Genomic DNA, 18,785 nt, shown 5'->3' on the forward strand with positions numbered 1-18,785 from the left:
AACCACATGGATGCTTCCTAGCCTGGTTTCCGAGAAGCTCAAGCCAACGATTAAAACTGACGGAAGCTGCGACCGCGCTTGCCATTACCGTCATCATAGGCCGGCTCCTCCCGGCTATCTTCGTCGCCAAAGGGCGCGTTCTCGTCTCTGGGGAACTCAAGCGCGCGCGGCTCTTCGGAGCGTCTCTCGTTGGTCACATCTATATAGATATCCGGAGTGTCCGGAGTGCTTGGCGGGCCATGGGCAGAGCCGTCGCCGGGCTGTTCCACGGGATGGGGGATCTTGTCTGCGGTCTGTCCAACGGGGAAGGGGAGCTTGACGGTGCGCTGTTCCACAGACTGAGGGACATCATCGAAAGTTTGCCCAACGGGGTAGGGCAAGGTGAAGGTGTCCGGCTCGTTGGAACGCTTCTTCTTCACGGGGCTGATGGGGACCAGGCCGCCTTCCTCCCTGTAGCAGCCCAGCCTGCCGTTGTACTGCCAGATGCCCTGCGCTGAGAGGAGGTCAGTGACAAGGAAGGCCCGACTCAAGACCAAGAGAGCCCATGTGGTAGCAAGGACGACATTCGTCGGAAAGCGGAGGTGGGGGATACTTACATAGGTTGATCTTGCCGCGGTTGTCGTTATCCTTGCACTTGCATTCCATGATGACGTCTTCGTTATTCTTGCGGGACAGGATCTTGCAATCATCGCACCCTTTGCCATAATTGCCCCTGTTTTTGAGGTGGTCAATAAAGCGAACTCGAGGGGACATGGTGAGGGGAGAGTAAGGGTAGTGCTTACGCGTAGGAGAAGCCCATATTGCCGTCGGTGTTTGTGATGCAAGCGCTAAGATGCAGGTAGCTAAAGACCTTGTTGCCGTGGAGATCTTTGCATACAGCGCCCAGCATATGCGACAGTCTCGTGTCGGGCATATTGAGACCGCCGGTGTACTGCACTTTATCAGTCATTTCGAAGTTTTCGCAAGCCGTTTGGATGCAGTCAGATTCAATGGGGCAGTTTCCGGCAACAACCAGGGTGGCAGCCAGAGAGCTGAGCGCGGCGAGGGAAAGAACCTTCATTTTGGTGATGGTTTGGAACGATGGAGAGACTAGTATTTGCTTCCGGATTTTCTTGGGGACTCTGAATGGCTGAGAGTGGGGAAAGGCAGTTGAGACCGTGATAAGCGGGAGAATTTAAACACTTATTGTCGAGTATGGTAGACTCCGGAATACGTGGCGTGGCGGATGATTGGCCATTCGACGTAACGTTTGAAGCAGTAAGGAGTATACACAAAACCAGCTGTTTACGAGAAAGCATGTAGGGGGCGTGGTAGAGTAAAGGTGGGCCAAGAAGGAATGATAGAACGTAGGAGCCTCATGACCTCAACTCATAGTCGTGGGACGCAGGGGGGGATGTAATGCTACTTCCTATTGTGACACCATGTGCCCGTCTGTCCTGCGTGGTTCTCGATATGTTCGAGGCGGTGGAACAGTAAGAGTCGGTTTGCTTGATATTGGCTGCAAAGCCCGGACCCGAGATTATATCTAAGATAAAGAGTCAGCAGCGGAAATTACTTGGCCAAGCATTAAGCTTGAAAACAAGTTTGTGGCCAGGGCGTGACTCATACCCTTTTCCTTTCATGTCCTCGCAGCCAACGATGTTTCTCATTTCAAGCTCAAGTTGAAGAAGTAGGCGAGAACAAATGTTTTGATAACTGCAATTCACTGAATCTTTCTATCTCTACGTGCAAAATTGTGACGCCCCCGCATGCTGATCGCAAAGACACCCTAGGAGTCATAGCCACGACGCCTACTGTTTAACAGTCAACAGCCAGTTTTCGTAGCCCTAAGTATGAAGATGCCCCATCTATTGAAATCTAACACTTTTGACGTTTGTCAGCCTGAAGTTAGTCATCAATAGGAATCAAACACACAACTACTCAGGTTGGTAAACCGGCAATTTTAATCTTTCGGCGGTACACCTACGCGCGAGGGCAGCAGCACAAGATACACCTGCCTTTATTACGGCCCATGAAGCATCGACAATGCCTGCAAAAGGAGTGACACAATGTCCAACAAGAAGAACTGACTGCTCAATCATTGCAAGCAGACGACAATTTGATAAGTGGGATAAAGACAAGCAGCTGAGCCGTCAAAATCTATGATATCTACATAGAACGAGACCCAGTCACACCAGAAAGCAGACTCTTGAACTACACCTAAAGCAGCTGCAAACATTGTTCACTTCTTACGGGCAACACTTTCGCCCAACTTACTTTCCAATGGGGGCCTTGTGGCCGTTGGTCTTGAAGCAACCGATGACACCATCATCGACCCAGATGCCCTCGGCTGTAAAGAAATCTCGCTAGTTTCGGAACGCAATGCAACCCAGGAAAGATACAGGAGTACTCACAGAGATTGATCTTCAAGGGCTCTGGGCGGTAGCAGAAGCATGACAACATAACGGGATCAGAGGATTTTCGGTCCTCGATATAGCAAGCGGAGCATCTAAAGTTGCCCCTAGTAGATATATGTCAAAACACTGTCATAAATCCGGAAAGATGGGGGAACTGTTACTGGTATTGCCAAAACAGGGCGCCGTGGTTTTCCGTGATGCACTCCTTCAAATTCAGCCAAGTGTACACTTCCTTGCCCCGACTGTCTTTGCAGACGGCCTCCAGCAGGTTTTTCCAGTCGCCCTTCTTTTCGAATGGAAGCATCGCATGCTTGTTGATTGCGAAATCCTTGCAAGATTTCTGCATGCAGTCGGACTCGGTAGGGCAGTCTCTTGCCACGGCCAATCCAGCGATCAGAGAGTTGACAATGGCGAGAGCAAGGACCTTCATGTTGGCGGACTCAAGGGGTGTCTAGGGTATGACCTTCGAGAATGTTTGACAGGACAAGTGGTAGGCTGTAACGATCCTAAGATGTAATGGATGGAGTAAGTGTGAAACACTGGTGATGTCTTGCGGAGTTTGAGTTTAAATACCAGCGAACATGCCAAGTAATAAGTTTGGGTAGACCTCCTGAACTATCGTATCGGAAGAAGGTTCAGTTGAAGCAACGCTCGCTTGAGTCCTAAGCAAGGGGGGATATGATGAAGATCGCAGCTTATGCGCCGTGGAGGAATGAACAAACAGTTCTCATGTGATGTTTGCTCAAAGTGAGCTAGCCACTAATTATCCTCTGCGTATTCTTTAAGAAAGTCTTCTGCAGTACGACAGTGTCGTCAAAGCGAGGTCCACATTCTGCATAACACCAAGCTTGAAGTGCAGCCAAGAGAAAGACTCGATACGCGACGTAACGAAGCTTTAAGCTTGAAAACAAGATTGTAATTCGAATGATACGTCTCACTCTGTAGTGTTTATCAAATGCAAATTCGCTTATTTTACGATCGAATCCTATCTAGATATGTGAATAAACAAGATCCAAGCCAAGGTAGGACGTCGATAACACTTCAGAACACTATCTACGGTGTCCGAAAACTGTCCACATCTGGAGAAGTCTTCGGCTACTCAACTGAAAAGTTCAGAACGTCACTTCTATACATGCCTGATCGGGACCCTACGGCTGATGGTATGTTGGCAGTTAACAACACGGACTTTGTACGTTGGTTACATGAATATCAGAATTCTGAGCGTCTGTGAAGCATTTTCGTGTGACACTTGTGCTCAGTCGAAGCAAGGGGTCGGATGAACATGATCTCGAGTTTGGTAGAATAAAGGATAGGTAATGTATCATATGACTACTCTTCGAAGTAGTATGAGGAGAAAAGGATGCAAGGGAGCATGGGCAATTTCTGGTCTTTCTTCCCTTCTAACTTTTTTCTTCGCAGTTTGCTGCCTAGAGGCACACCTTATTAACTGCTATATAACTCTTATAGGGAAATATTCGAAGACTAGGATAGCTTATAGAGAAACCTCTATAGCTATTTATAGGGGTATATAAAGAGAGCGTAAATCGCTAGGGAGTAGATATCTCCCTCTTTATACTATTATAACCTATTATACTAAAATACTAAAATACTAAAATACTAAAATACTAAAATACTAAAATACTAAAATACTAAAATACTAAAATACTAAAATACTAAAATACTAAAATACTAAAATACTAAAATACTAAAATACTAAAATACTAAAATACTAAAATACTAAAATACTAAAATACTAAAATACTAAAATACTAAAATACTAAAATACTAAAATACTAAAATACTAAAATACTAAAATACTAAAATACTAAAATACTAAAATACTAAAATAATACTATATTTACTACTTCTATAACTATTACTTTAAAAGTAGTAATAGCTTTACTTAGTTTATTAGAGAAAAAGAGGATAATATCTATAAGTTTTAAAATAAACGCTTTTCCCCTTAGAACTATAATAAATTTAAAACAAATATTCTTCTTCTATTACTTACTAATATATATATTATCCTCTACTAATATAGCTATAATAATCTATTTCTTTTTAAAATATTTAATAAATCTAAAAATATTACTAAAATATTTAAAAATAACGAGATAACTAATAACTATATTATAAAATAAACTAGTTAAACTATCTAAAGTAAAAGAGCTTATTAGTAGAACTTAAAGTAGTACTATAACTTAATAGAGTAGTAGTTAATAAAAGTAATTAGATATATAGGGGGTAGTTAGAGTAAGGGGGACCTCTTATATATCCCTAGTTGTATAAAAATTCACAAAAGAATTCTTCACAAAATGCAATTTCTGGTCGTATACCTTAGGTCTGCATATTCGGGTAACATTGCCTCATTTGACAACGCCTGCGTGTGATGAACCAACTGATACCAATCAGGTTGTGTCAATCCATCTCAAAGTCGGTCGGAAATCGCTTACTGCTGTGCCTGAGTCCTCTGGATACTTTTGGCGTTGCCACCGTGACATGATGAAGAGAACGATAAAATTGTTTGCTTCATATCCATCTTGAAAATTTGAACCAGCTAATGCAAGGTTTTTCCTGAGGTGTTAAAGTTGATTAAGTTCAATTTACTGTTTCTGGGCGAAAGTGAGCCATGTAGAGGAACAGAAAACATAGGAGATGAGACCATGGCTGAGATCGGAACCTCACCGGCATCGAGAATCAAGTTGGATGAGACTCCAATTAAAACGTCAAATCCTTTGAAAGCGTTGAAAGCAGGGTAACCTCCAGATCTCACTGTTCCTTGCAATGATATGACGTCTCTATCTACGTAATGACAATCTTCCAAGGGCTCCTCGAGAACCGGTTCTCTGGATCATACTTTTTCTTCAGTTCCACCAACCTCTTCGCGTTCTCCTTGAATCCTTCCCTCACATCGAGCTCCTCACTGACGTAGTTGTTGTACTGTCCCACGCCGCCAGTCTCCCCAGTATGGTTTCTGCCCTTGATTTTCTGCGCCAACTCCCGGTTCCATCCCCGAACCTCGCCATCCTTGGCAGGGTCCGTCCAGCACGTTAATACCATGCAATCGAAGTACATGCCACGGTTCGAGTATGCAGTCGCGCCAAATGGCACGTTTGCCACCTTATCCTTCTTGTACATCTCCACGGCTAACATGCTGGTCCGCATATCATTGCCTCGCGTAGTCTCTGCATCCACACGAGAATAAAACTCGTGACACATCTCTTCCCACTTGGACAGCTCGAATGGTGTCGTGAGGTTGGTGCCGCCAGTCAGTCGCCTCGCTCCGGGGCCTTGGAAGACGTCTACCAAAGTGTTGGCAACGGGGTAGTCCATCTCTGTCGTCAAGTCCACCAGCGGCCCAGCCTCGAAGAGGCCTTTGAATAAGCCATCCTTGACTTCCTGTCCGGTACCATTGTGGAACGGCTGAACGACGATAAGCGGCTGCGGGTCAGGCGGCGGGCCATAGGTGAACCCCATCACCACGTACTGCCTCTCATCCATCCTCTCCACGAACTCGTTCGCGCAGGCCACCAGCTCGGGCAACTTCGAAGTCGGATACATCAAAGGACCAGACCACACTCTTCCTTGCGGGAAGACCCTGGAAGTGAACCGCGTCACCACCCCAAAACTGGCTCCGGCTCCCCGCAAGGCCCAGAAAAGGTCTCCATTCTGTGTTTCCGAGGCCGTGACGATCGATCCATCCGCAAGCACAACTTCCACCTCAACCAGGCAGTCAACGGTCATACCGTACATTCCACTGAGAATTCCCTGCCCACCGCCGAGGACGAGGCCACCAACACCGGTGTGCGAGACCGTTCCACCGACGGTGGCGAGACCATGCTTCCAGGCTTCGTCGTCGACGTCTTTCCAAGTGCATCCGCCGCCGTAGCTGACGAGCTGCTTTTCGATGTTGACGGACACGCTGCGGAGGTGGCCGAGATGGATCACCATGCCGCCATTGGAGGAGGATGTGCCTGCTGTAGAGTGGCCGCCACCGCAGGTGGTGAAGGGAATGCTGTGCTTTATTGCGAAAAGGATCGCGGCGGAGACGTCCTGTGCTGACTTTGGCTTGACTACGACGGCCTGGAGCTTATCAGTGCGGGTACTCTCATTTTATTCGGGGGATTGGCTACCGCGGGTTTAATGCACACGATAGACCAGCGTTCTAGACTGGCTTCGTAGCCCTCGTCGCCTGGCAAGAGGACATCGCCCTGAATCTCCGACCGAAAGGTGGGGATATCTTGTTCCCACGAGAAATTGCTGATTGAGCCCATGATATGTAGATTCGCGTCTTCTCGGTGAATACGGAGGATGGGATCACGATCACGGGATGTAGTTGAAAAGTGAGACATGGAACTGGGCCGGTTCCGCTCTTTAAAGACCTGGTCTGGCGCCACCCAGCCGGACGCTGACCGGGCCAGCAATCTGTCGCTGTCCACAAACTGTCCCACGTCAGGCTTTAGTGAAGGTTGATCTTCAAACTATCGCGAAGAATTCAAGGCATTGATTGGATGAGAACCTGGAAGGCTATCCGAAGTCCATCCTTCTCTGAGTTAGAGTAAGCACTAGGTACGGAGAGTGCCGCAGGCTGCTGACCGGAACACGGTGCTAACCGAAGACGTCATTCGTAAAAGGTGAGTTTATCACAGTCACTCTGCTTGGAGAATTGGTCAGACATACTGAACTCTCCATTTGAGAGTTTCGTTTGTCAAAGGTGAGACGAATTGGCTTCAGTATGTACCGGGGGTCGGAATCAAAACATCAGCAATTGAGACCTCATCAACGCGTGCAAAGCCCAAGGTAGAAAAAAGCGACACGAGTTTTTCCGTATACACAGTTCTGTAGCAACTGGATTATGGTGTCTTCCTTCTTTCTCTATGAGTAATTGCCTCGCTTCCTCGCCATGTCGCAATGACATGATAATGGGGCACGTCCAGATAATTCGGACGACTCTTATCACCTACTCCCAAAATGAAATTCTTCGTATCCAAAAGAGTATTTACGAATGAACTTCCAAGAAAACTGTTTTACATTAAAAGATGGCCAATATCCTACCTCATGCCTCTAGGATAGCAGATGAGCGATTGATTGCCTTTGCTCTCGAGCACGGCAAGAGGTGAAGGTATCGTATGTTGAGCGGCCGCTTTCGCAGAGAATCTCAGTTGTGATCATCGGTAGTAAGCTTCTTATCGCGCTCTACCAATACTTAAATACACTCCAATAGTAATATCACGATTCAATTAGAGCTCTTTCATATCACCGCGCCAGTCACAAGATTCACTAGAGATGGGCCACGCTTGCGTACGACTATCGTGGCAACTTAGAGACCCTGGATACAAACTATTTACAGACTCGATGCAACACTCAACGAATCATGAATCGCTAATGCTACTAGAAAATGACTGCGTAGAACATGAAAACACGGAACTAACTTCCAATCTCACCTACAACGTGCATTCGCTTCGCGGCCGAGATCTGCCAAGACAGCCGTTCTACCCCGCAGTCGCATTGCTAAAAAGCGCGTAACAACAGCTGGCCGAGCTTTCCGGCAAACGAATCAGTATCCCAGCGGGGTCTAGATTGGGTTGGGTATGCACGTTTATGTCACTATACTTCTTCTTAATTGGAGGGAAATTAGGTCTTGGAGGCAATACGGGCAATCGCTCACAGCGCCCGACACCGAGCCCGCGACTCTGCTTGCCCAGACCCGAGTGGCCCCATCGTCATTTCCGAGGGGCCACCCGGTAGAGACCCGATCGAGGGAGACGCGGGGTTGCGATGTACAAATAGGACTACATGTGCTATCATCTGCGCTTCTCGTGATGGGTACGAACGTATGCGCAAGTCAAGATGAAGGGCCAATCTAGCTGGTTCCTCTTGGGCAGCTTCGCCTTGTGTGAAGCGCGCTCTTTCTGGTCTTCCGTCCCGGCTACTTTTGCAGATCGAGATGGAGACGGGTATATTCTCAAGACTGGCTACCCAGTTGGCAATGGTAAACTTGGTGGTAAGGCGGAGTGAGTCAGATTCATGGGCAAGTCTGAAACTGTTTTTAGCAATCCCATTTGGCCCTCCCGGCTCGGAAAAGGTCAACCTGAACATTGACTCTCTTTGGGCCGGTGGCCCCTTCGGAGCTTCAGTGAGTCCCCACATCCATGCAGGCAAGGATTTCAGCTCAACTCAAACAGAACTACACCGGCGGCAACCCGACGGAACCCAAATATGAAGCTCTCCCGGAGATTCGCGCCACGATTTTTGAGAATGGAACCGGAGGTAAGCGGCTAGATCTTCACAATTGGGCCAGCGTAACTGATTGTTTTTCTAGATGTGTCGCCGTTGCTTGGTGTTGGGGATGAATACGGTTCGAACCGCGTCCTCGCCAACCTGACGGTCAATATCGAGGGCGTTAGCGACTACAGCGACTACCGACGAACTCTCGACCTCAAGACTGGTGTTCACACCACCAAGTTCGTAGCTAACGGCGCAGCATTCGAGATCTCTCATTTCTGCTCGTATCCGGACCAGGTTTGCGTATACCACATTACTTCGGAAGCGGCCTTGCCAGTGGTCGAAGTAGGCTACGAGAATCGGCTTGTGGAACAGGACACGTACAATGTGTCTTGTGGTGATGGTCATGTCCGCTTCGCCGGCGTCACTCAGCTCGGCCCGCCAGAAGGCATGAAGTTCGATTCCATCGCGCGGATCAACAAGGACGCCGCTATTACGAACTGCACGTCTGCAAACTTCTTGACTGTCACCCCAGAGAAGGACCAGAAGGCTCTCACGATCATCATTGGAGGCGAGACGAACTACGATCAGAAGAACGGCAATGCTGAGAGCGACTACTCTTTCAAAGGAGAAGATCCCGGTCCACTTGTTGAGAAGACGACTTCAGATGCGGCATCGAAGTCATTTGATACACTCCTGAAGGACCACATCGCTGACTACCAGAAGCTGGAGAGTGCTTTCGAGCTGAACCTTCCGGATACTCAAGGTTCCGAGGAGAAGGAGACAGGACAACTGATCTCTGACTACGTGTACACCGACGGTGGCGACCCTTATGTTGAGGCTTTGCTCTTCGACTACTCCCGCTACCTTCTAATCACGTCCTCTCGTGCCAACTCCTTACCCGCGAACCTTCAGGGCCGTTGGACGGAGCAGCTTTGGCCTGCGTGGAGCGCAGACTATCATGCCAACATCAACATACAGATGAACTACTGGGCAGCCGACCAGACAGGTCTGGGTGAGACGCAGACTGCTCTCTGGGACTACATGGAAGACACATGGGTACCTCGTGGCACTGAAACGGCCAAGTTTCTGTACAACGCCAGTGGTTGGGTCGTCCACAACGAGATGAACACCTTCGGGCACACCGCGATGAAGGAAGGTTCGAGTTGGGCAAACTGTGAGTCGAATTCCTCAACCTGCTTCCCGATGTTTTCTAACAGCTCTCAGACCCGGCAGCGGCAGCATGGATGATGCAGCACGTCTGGGATAACTTCGAGTACACCCAAGACATCGAGTGGTTCACCCGCCAGGGATACCCGCTCATCAAGGGAGTCGCCGAATTCTGGCTCTCTCAACTGCAAGAGGACCTCTACTTCAACGACGGCACGTTGGTCGTCAACCCCTGCAACAGCCCCGAACACGGCCCGACGACGTTCGGCTGCACGCACTACCACCAAATGATCCACCAAGTCTTCGAGGCCGTCCTCCACGGCGCGACCTTCGTCTCCGAGGACGATACCAAGTTCATCGAAGATGTCACCTCCAGCCTGAAAAGCCTCGACAAGGGTGTCCATGTCACGGAATGGGGCGGCCTGAAGGAGTGGAAGCTCCCCGACAGCTACGGTTACGACGACAAGTCCACCCACCGCCACCTCTCGCACCTCACCGGCTGGCACCCCGGCTACTCCGTCTCCTCCTTCCTGGGCGGCTACACCAACGCCACGATACAGTCCGCCGTCCGCGAGACGCTCATCTCCCGCAGCCTGGGCAACGCCGAAGACGCGAACGCGGGCTGGGCCAAGGTGTGGCGGACGGCGTGCTGGGCGCGGCTCAACGAGACGGACCGGGCGTACGAGCAGCTGCGGTACGCGATCGACGTCAACTTTGCGCCGAACGGGTTCAGCATGTACTGGGCGCTGAGTCCGCCGTTCCAGATCGATGCCAACTTCGGCCTGGGCGGTGCTGTGTTGAGCATGCTGGTCGTCGACCTGCCGCTGCCGTATGCTTCGAGAGAGGATATGCGGACGGTGGTGCTGGCCCCTGCGATTCCGAAGAAATGGGGCGGTGGTAGGGTGAAGGGGCTCCGGGTTCGCGGTGGTGGGGTTGTCGATTTCAGTTGGGACGAGAACGGGATCGTGAACGAGGCGACGGCGAAAACTGGTAGTAGTGTCACTGGAGGAAAGGTGCGGTTCGTGAATGTGGAAGGGACTGAGCTTACTACTCTGTTAGTATGATTCGCGTGGAGAGCCTTGGTGATGGGCAGAGACAGGGTTTGAAAACCGTACATAGTTGTGTGAGGATGCGCGCCATAGTTGTGCGAAAATCAAGATATATCGTAACAACTCGTGAGCGTGTCAATATTCAGTGATATGTATAGTCTGAAAAGCCTCAAAATAGGAAACTGCAAAATTAAAATCAGAAGGTGCGGGATGAGAAGGGAAACCTGCCTGTCGTCAAAAAGGCGTGGTGCGGTGGGCTGGCTAAGGCTGGCTGCATTGCGGTGCCTGCCACATATTCTTTCCTCAGTAGCTACCTTCGTGATATGCTCCTTCCTTCAATTTCGAGATGTAAGGTCTATAGGTAAAATCAACTCAGTTGCAAAATAACAATTGGCACCAGTTTTCGACGGGACGTTCTGAGGAAACGGGAGCGGATTCAGCGCTGGTCGCCGGCTGGGGTGAGTCGATGTATTTCGGACAGCCCGGCCCTTCTTTTTTACTTTTCTTCTCACCTTGCTTCCACGACATGTACATCCATCCACTTACTATTTTGGCCTGGCCGGCTTGTACATGTTCGCCTGCGGCCGTAGAAACGAAGCGTTGATGCCGCTCACGAGGGGTGGGGCAGGTACCTCCGCGCCCGGGCCACGGGATCTGCACGGAGTGGGTCCCGGTTGCGCGCCCCCCGGGCTACGAAATGCAGTTGCGGTGGGGTCACGGGGTCGGTGGCCGAGAGGCGTCGTGTGTTAAGGTTGAGATATCGATTACCAATTGTATAGGGCCAGGATTCGAGTGGCTACTCTTATTTCTATTTTGTTAAATAGCCAATTCTCCTCCGACTCTTTCGCCCCTCTATGAGTGACAGGGCGCGACGCTGGTCTGCCTCCTTGCCTCTCTTGTAGTTAGAGTCCGGCTGGCTGTTTTTTCAGCGAGTTTCGCGGTTAAGAGCTTCCCGTGCAGCTTGTTCGACGCGATCTCCTGCGGGGATTTGTTTCTTAGCACACCACGCATCGTTCAGCCTGTACCTACATAGATGTTAGGTATGCTTAGACGACACCAGTGCTACGGAACGACAGTAGAATGACACGAAAGCTACCATTGAGATGAATGCTGTCAATTCCAATTGGATTTCATCTCAGTAGTTCTATTACGTTTTCCTTTTACTCCATGCGTTCTCCCCGAGTCCCACCATCCGCGCGCCTCAGCCTCAGTTGCCTTCTACCATTCTAAAAGCGCGAGCTGTCAGCGATCTCTGAGGTTAATTAAGGGGATTAAAATATGAGATATTATTGGTAAATTAAAATGGTTGTACTAAGGACGCTGTTCTATAAAGAAGGAGCATTGAGCCAAAGCGCGCCAGCTTTCCACGCGGGCCGCAACGATGTTCCTGATGTTGGACAAGTCTGTTCAGGCACCATCTCCAAATTAATAAGCCTAGACCCAGTTTCCTCCTATCACGTTCTGTGCATCTTTAAAAGTCAAATTTATCCAGCTGTCATGTGCGTTATACCGTTCGTTGTCTTTCTACTTCGCTGTTGACGGTGTATCCAAATCGGAGCCAGTGCCAGAAGCTACACGGCAAATGACTGATCCACTGAATCATAAGGCTATGCTACCGAGCCCTTATTAGCCGATCGCATGATATACAAGTGCAGCTCACTTCAACTGAACTTCATGGAATGTACTTCATTAATTTGTTGTTTTGAGAAACTGAAAAGTACTGAAAAGTCGCTGGAGGCGTTTTACGGCATTACAAGCTTTGCCCACAGGCGTACCACATCTCTATGCACCGCCAGATCTGAGGTGAATGAACATGTAAATCGGCAACTCCACAGCCAAATTCCGAGAACCTAAGCAAGAAATGCTTTATTTCCTAGATTGAGTGTTTTCAGCTTGAGCTGTATTATTGTCACGTAAGCCTACGCTCAAAAGTGATCTCACGCGCCATCTCATTCAAGGATTTTCCTCACACCATGTCAGTTACGATAGAGGTTCTACGGTATTATTCGCCTAGCAAGACACAGGTGAAGAAGACGGTGGAAAGATGTATGGACGCGGCAATGTTTCTGTAGCATTTCTTGTCGATTATTTGCTTCAGTCACAGATGGAGACATCCAATGTGTCCCCGGCAGAAGCATTTATTAACCCTGGCGAGTTTCGATCCAAGCTACCGGATTGATTCTGGGGGCTCCGATAAGGGATCAAAATGGCTTGCTTCAGCTTTTGTCACCTGCCGACGCGCGAGAAGTCGTCCGTTGAGACTTCGTTCTACTGAACGAGCTGGGAGATGAACTTAAGGGAGATGATGGGTCTGGAAATTCTCCGAGGCACAGTAGTCACATCGATCTTTAGTAGTGTCAGATTCAAGCATCAACGAGAAATTATGCTCTTTTGATTGCAGACACATGAAAACTTTCTCTCGCTCACGTCCGAAAAGATGGGCGTCAGCGGATATCGTCCATCATCCCCAGTGGGCAACGTGGTGCCCATGCATATTCGCTCTAACCACAGGATCGCCCCGGGTTTCTCCCGGATATTCACATACAAACAGGCAGCCAACGATGAGAATCGAAAGGGATAAAGCCCCAGATGCACGAAAAGATCACCCATCTCAATTAGTTGGTCTGGTCGGATAAATGCGACGTAGGCGCTTACCATCCCTTCTCCTCAGTTTACGACGAACGACGCGCGATGGATTTGTTTTTGAAGTAGCTAGTATTGCATTGCCGTCACAATTTATACTACTACAACCCAAGTGTTCGCGTGGGACCTGGACTGTACCAGGACATTGGGTCACTTACATTCTGATGCCCCACCGAATCAGGCGCGTCTGTTGCTGTAGAGAGGCGAACACTGCCCTGGCGCTATAGTTCGAGGCATGGGTATAAGAACTCAGCATCTCGAGGAGCAAACGATATTTCAGCGCAATGGGGTTCCATTCGCATACGTGTTGTGCAGTCGTATCATACCATCTCGTCTGACTACCTATGCAGGATGAACAGGTTGCTGGCTTGTCCAACACAAGTCACTTTTCAACACGTACCCAGCCTGGAATTATTCGATCTATATGACAAAGATTAAACCCAGGATGGCGAGGCTGAAAAATGATCTCGTGTCCATTTCTCCCTGAACCCTCTGCAAATATTGGGTTAGACTTGAATTCTCATCAACATCACCACTTGCATCATTGATTGAAACCTGTTGACTGCAACCAATACTTGCAGGAGTGCGGTTGTGTCTGCCTATCATTCTATCTGCCCATCAGTAATTCAAAGGTGCAAACACATTTTGATACCTAAATCGAGTCAATGCAAAATCCAAACTCGCAGCGCAGATACCTTAGTACAACCCTGTTGGATATAAAAAGCCACGACATCATCCACTCAACGTACCCCTCGCCAATCTGGTCTTGCCGCTTTTGGCATAGATTCATCTTAGTCCTAAGGGGAAACGAATAGTACTTAGCTCAACGCGGGCTCTTCGTTGTAACAGACCAAGCCTCACCCCATAAGCATACATGTACCAGTAATTGGACATCATGCCAAGTCCAACGCCTCCTCTCCCTTCTTATTCTGCCAGAATAACCCAGGCAAGAAGATGTGAGCAATCCGGCAGTAGAGGCGGAAGAACTTCAATTATACCCTTGGGTGAAAGTTGTGGCCTTCGTTTTGGCTCTCTTCACACGATGAGCTTCACGATCTGTGCCTTCGCCCTTCATTCTGGCGCGGCGTCGTTCTGGAAATTCAAGCCCCTTTAACCCTTTTATACCTCGTCTCAACCAGCCGCAGGCAGCAATATTGGTCTCTTCATCCGCCACATCTCATCCGTCTTACTCAAGTCCTCAATTCACAAGATTTCAATCTTCCCATACAGGTTAGCTCTCGGCTACCTTTCTGCATTTTCTGAGGTTATTCGCGAGCGAATAAATTGACAAGGACGACAAACACCGAGAACCAAAACGATACATCAAAACCCAACAACCGCTCCGTTATCCAGCTGCATATCTGCAATTCAGGCACGAAGGAAGGCACCCTGCTTGCGCCTCATCTCCTGGACATTCGATGCCATAGACACATTTTTGGTGAAACGACTGATGATATCTTGTCAATGTGTTATTTATACCCATGCAACACCTCGTTTTGCGCGGAAAACGCAACCCTCACGGCAGGAGAATGCCGATATGTCCAGTCCGTAACCTCAAGAGATCAAGAGCCTTGCATGGCACTTGGCACACAGACGGACGCTGCCATGCCTTTAGACAGCTCAAGTATAAAACCTCATCTTCGCACAAGATGCAGGATAATTCAACGCAATAATGGAGACCATTCGCAATGTCAAGCCACAGAAAGCTATCTCCCGAAGCTAGGGGGTTCAACAGGTGGCCGACGTTTCTAGGACACATCATGTCTTTCACAAACCCTCGGTCTCAAGGTATTCGCCCCTCATTAAGCAAAACCTCCGCGGGGCAGTAGTGACGGAAGATAACTTCCTCTGCACCACGTCTCCCATGGAACATCATCCGCGGTCTCAACTGAGGAAGTGCAACCTCGTGGCCTCTCCAATCCATGTCCGTTCGTAATGTTTAGCGTCTTGCAATTCGCCGTGCCGTATTGGCTGTTGGTCTCCATCATCTACCAAAGCTGCCCAGTCACCTTTATACATCCAAAATGAGAGTGCAAAGTCCGATCTCACCGTGAAGACACGCTCGAACCCAACGGACGTAAAAGCAACGGCATTGCACCCAAATGAACACCTTCACCAATGGATCTGTATGTTCCAATGCTTCTGCGGAAGAAAATTTCCGGAGGACGAGGTGGAAAGATTGAACCCCAGTCCTCATACTGCCCAAGTCAAGTCTTGCTCTATTAGTACTCAACTCTGACTAGATCCCAAGTCCGACGCCTCCCTCTCCCTTCTATTCTACCCACATAGCCAACGGCAAGAAGACAGTAGCTTGACAACGAGTGGAGACGGAAGGCCTTTGATTCTACCCTTGATGAAGACGATGGCTGTCGGGTTGGTGTTCCTCACACCAAGGCTGTTTCATTTTGCGCAAGAGCCAACTCATCGCTATAATTTCTGGCACAGCTTCACTCCACCAATGCAAAAATCCTACTTTATGCCTATTTATTGCCAGCCGCATATATCAATCTTGGCTCTCAAAACAAGTCATTGTCACTCAAGTTCTCAATCGATAAGATTTCAATCTTTTCATTCCAAGTCAGCTCTCAGCCAACTTGCTGCACTCATATCTGGTATCTAATGCCATCCCACGGCATCATCCTGTTTCTACATCAGGCTTCTTTCTCTTCATTCCCTCATCCTGATCTGCAACCACCGCCAACGTGGGAATTTTTAAAGTATACAGTTCCCCGACGAATCCTCGCTCACAATCTTATATGTACAATAGAAAAGCCACACACTCTATCATGTATGCTTCTCATGAATCAAGAACAAGACATTATGGTCAATGGAGAAAAGAAGAAAAATTGTAACAGCGCTCAGAAAAGGAATTCTTTTTGTATGGGTCCAGACGTAAAGTGAAAAATGACGGTCGTAACGAGTGACGAAGGACGCTTAGCCAGCGACGTTCTCGGCGGGGTACCCTGCATATCTTGTCAGTACTAATTTCAGCCACATAAGAATGAGGACAAAACTTACACCATGAACACACGGCAATAATGGCATACAGACAAATGAGCTGCAACCCCTCAAGCCAGTGACTCTTCCCGTCGCTGATGAGGTAGTTCACCAACAGCACCGCCACAAACAGCACCGCGACCTGGAACAGGTCAAAGCTCATCGTCATATCGTCCTTGCCCATGCCCCAGCCGATGATCACCAGCAGCGGGATCAGGAACAGCGCGACCTGCATACTCGAGCCGACCGCCACGCCAATCGCCAGGTCCATCTTGTCCTTGATCGCAACCGTCACAGCCGTCGCGTGCTCCGCGGCGTTGCCCACAATAGGCAGCAGAATCAGACCGACGAACTCCTCGCTGATACCCGACGCCTTCGTCACCGCGTCGATGGACGAAACCATGGCCTCGGCGCAGAAGGCAATCAGAACCGTAGAACCAGCAAGCGTGCCGACCGCGACCAGGAAGTGCAGCTGAGGGTCCTCCTCCTCGTCGTCATCCTCGCCCTCCTTGGGGCGCTGCATCATAATCCGGCTGAGCTCGGCCCGCTCGTCATGGTCGCGCACGCCCGTCTGCGCCATGCGCGCGCCGGCTCCCGCCAAGCCACGGCCGAGGGCGCCCTCCTTGAGCCCGCCGCGCGACCACGGCTTCGCGGCGACCTTCTGCGACTCCTCGTTGAAGACGGCCGAGTGCGTCTTGAGCTGGAAGAAGAGGTACGACGCGTAGATGATGAGCAGGATGACGGCGGTGCCGCGGGACAGCTGCGCGACGTGGGTCGGGTTGTTGGTGCCGTCGTTCTTGTCGAAGACGGAGGGCACAATCACGGAGGCGACGGCGAGCGCGAGCAGGGACGCGGCGGTCTGCGCGACGGTGGTGTTGAAGTACTGCTCCGGGCGACGGAGGCCGCCGAAGAAGAAGCAGAAGCCCATGACGAGCAGCAGGTTCGAGAGGATGGAGCCGATGAGGGAGGTCTGCACGATGAGGGGCTTGTTCTCGGCGAGCGCGATGATGGCGACGATGAGCTCGACGGCGTTGCCGAAGGTCGCGTTGAGGAGGCCGCCGAGCGACTCGCCGGTGCGCAGGGCGATTTCCTCCGTGGCGAAGCCGAGCATGGCGGCGAGGGGGATGATGGCGATAAAGTTGACGACGAAGACGGCGATCTTGCTGACGTTGACGTAGGAGATGGCGATGCCGGCCGGGGCGGCGAGGATCAGGACGTTGATCCACGAGCAGAGCAGCGTCCTCTGCAGCTGGTTGGCGACGGTGAAAGGCTGCTTGGGCTCGACGTGGCGGATGAGGCCGGACTTTTGCTTCTTGGGCTTCTCCCTCTCCTCCTCGTCGGGTGGTGAGCTGCCCTGCGCGCCGGCGGCGTCGGTCTTTCGATTCCTCAGGCCGGTGTCTGCGGCCTCCTGTTCCTTCTTGTTCTCGAACATGGTCTCGCCGCTGCCGCTCCCCGTCCTCGTGTCCTTGCTCAGGCTGCGTACGGTGTCGGAGTCCCGGGGCGCGGGCTCGCTCTGGACGTGGTGTATCGGCTCCTCGGTCTCTGCGTCGTCGGCGGCTCTGCTGGGGACCTCGCGCTGGGCCTCGAGGTTGGCGCCGTCCCAGGTGGAGCGCTTGCTGGGGCGGTTATCCCAGGACACATGGCGGAACGGGTTCCATGTCTGCTCTGTGCTCTTGCGGCTGAGGCCGTGAGCTTTGCGTTTGATGTCAAAGTGGTTGACTGAGCCGACGAGGTCGGGCATGGTTAGTGGTGGGCGGGACGCAGAGCAGCAATGAGAAGTTGAAGAAGAACGGGTGAGGTGAGTGAATGTGAAGGGAGCGGTTCGTTAAGTGAGATTGGGTGATGACGTGAAACTTTCGATGTGGAGTGAGGTGTGGGAATGATATGGGGAGAGGATGCGAGGCGACGGGGGGAATAGGCGAGAATTGGTCAAATCCGCGCTCGAGGCGGCAGGTGATTGGGGGAAGATGGATAGACTACGGCGTCTAGAGCAGCGGTCTAAGGGGATAGCTTCCCACCGACGACGACGCCAAGAGAGGGAGAGACAGGAGTTCGTGATGGGGGTGATGGGGAAAGGACGGGGTTAGGTAAGAGATGATTTGATGGTGTCTCTTTTCTTCTTTTCCGCCAAGGTATCGACGAGTGCAACGGTGACTGGGGACATACGATAGGAACGGGGGTGGGCGGGTAATAAGGGAGATGTCAATCGGATTCTTGGTGCCGTACTTACAGGTTGAGGAGTTCATGCTGACGACGGGTTGCCGGCTGAGCGCCTGTGCTTGCTTTGGAGTTTGTAGTGGCAAAG

General features: G+C 50.3%; 4 protein-coding genes across 4 annotated transcripts; 1 reads left to right on the forward strand and 3 right to left on the reverse strand.

Moving 5' to 3' along the window:
- Positions 1 to 50: 50 nt before the first annotated feature.
- Positions 51 to 1,060, reverse strand: CGCA056_v008238 (uncharacterized protein; the record flags this gene model as incomplete). The annotated part of the gene is made up of 3 exons (XM_037323486.1): positions 51 to 493; positions 597 to 712; positions 783 to 1,060. 3 exons carry the CDS (start codon positions 1,058 to 1,060, stop codon positions 51 to 53), a joined length of 837 nt encoding a protein of 278 aa, XP_037178077.1.
- A 4,138-nt stretch (positions 1,061 to 5,198) lies between these two features.
- Positions 5,199 to 6,670, reverse strand: HDNO-2 (6-hydroxy-D-nicotine oxidase; the record flags this gene model as incomplete). Its single annotated transcript, XM_037323487.1, has 2 exons — positions 5,199 to 6,479; positions 6,530 to 6,670. The coding sequence occupies 2 exons, from the start codon at positions 6,668 to 6,670 to the stop codon at positions 5,199 to 5,201; spliced, it is 1,422 nt and encodes a 473-aa protein (XP_037178078.1).
- A 1,576-nt stretch (positions 6,671 to 8,246) lies between these two features.
- Positions 8,247 to 10,855, forward strand: afcA (Alpha-fucosidase A; the record flags this gene model as incomplete). The annotated part of the gene is made up of 5 exons (XM_037323488.1): positions 8,247 to 8,388; positions 8,450 to 8,532; positions 8,582 to 8,666; positions 8,719 to 9,798; positions 9,849 to 10,855. The coding sequence occupies 5 exons, from the start codon at positions 8,247 to 8,249 to the stop codon at positions 10,853 to 10,855; spliced, it is 2,397 nt and encodes a 798-aa protein (XP_037177469.1).
- Positions 10,856 to 16,417: 5,562 nt separating this feature from the next.
- Positions 16,418 to 18,221, reverse strand: VCX1-3 (Vacuolar calcium ion transporter; the record flags this gene model as incomplete). The annotated part of the gene is made up of 2 exons (XM_037323489.1): positions 16,418 to 16,446; positions 16,502 to 18,221. 2 exons carry the CDS (start codon positions 18,219 to 18,221, stop codon positions 16,418 to 16,420), a joined length of 1,749 nt encoding a protein of 582 aa, XP_037177467.1.
- Positions 18,222 to 18,785: the final 564 nt, after the last annotated feature.

Source organism: Colletotrichum aenigma, assembly GCF_013390185.1.
Source record: "Colletotrichum aenigma strain Cg56 chromosome Unknown KSG_Cg56_contig05, whole genome shotgun sequence".
Lineage (NCBI taxonomy): Eukaryota > Fungi > Ascomycota > Sordariomycetes > Glomerellales > Glomerellaceae > Colletotrichum > Colletotrichum aenigma.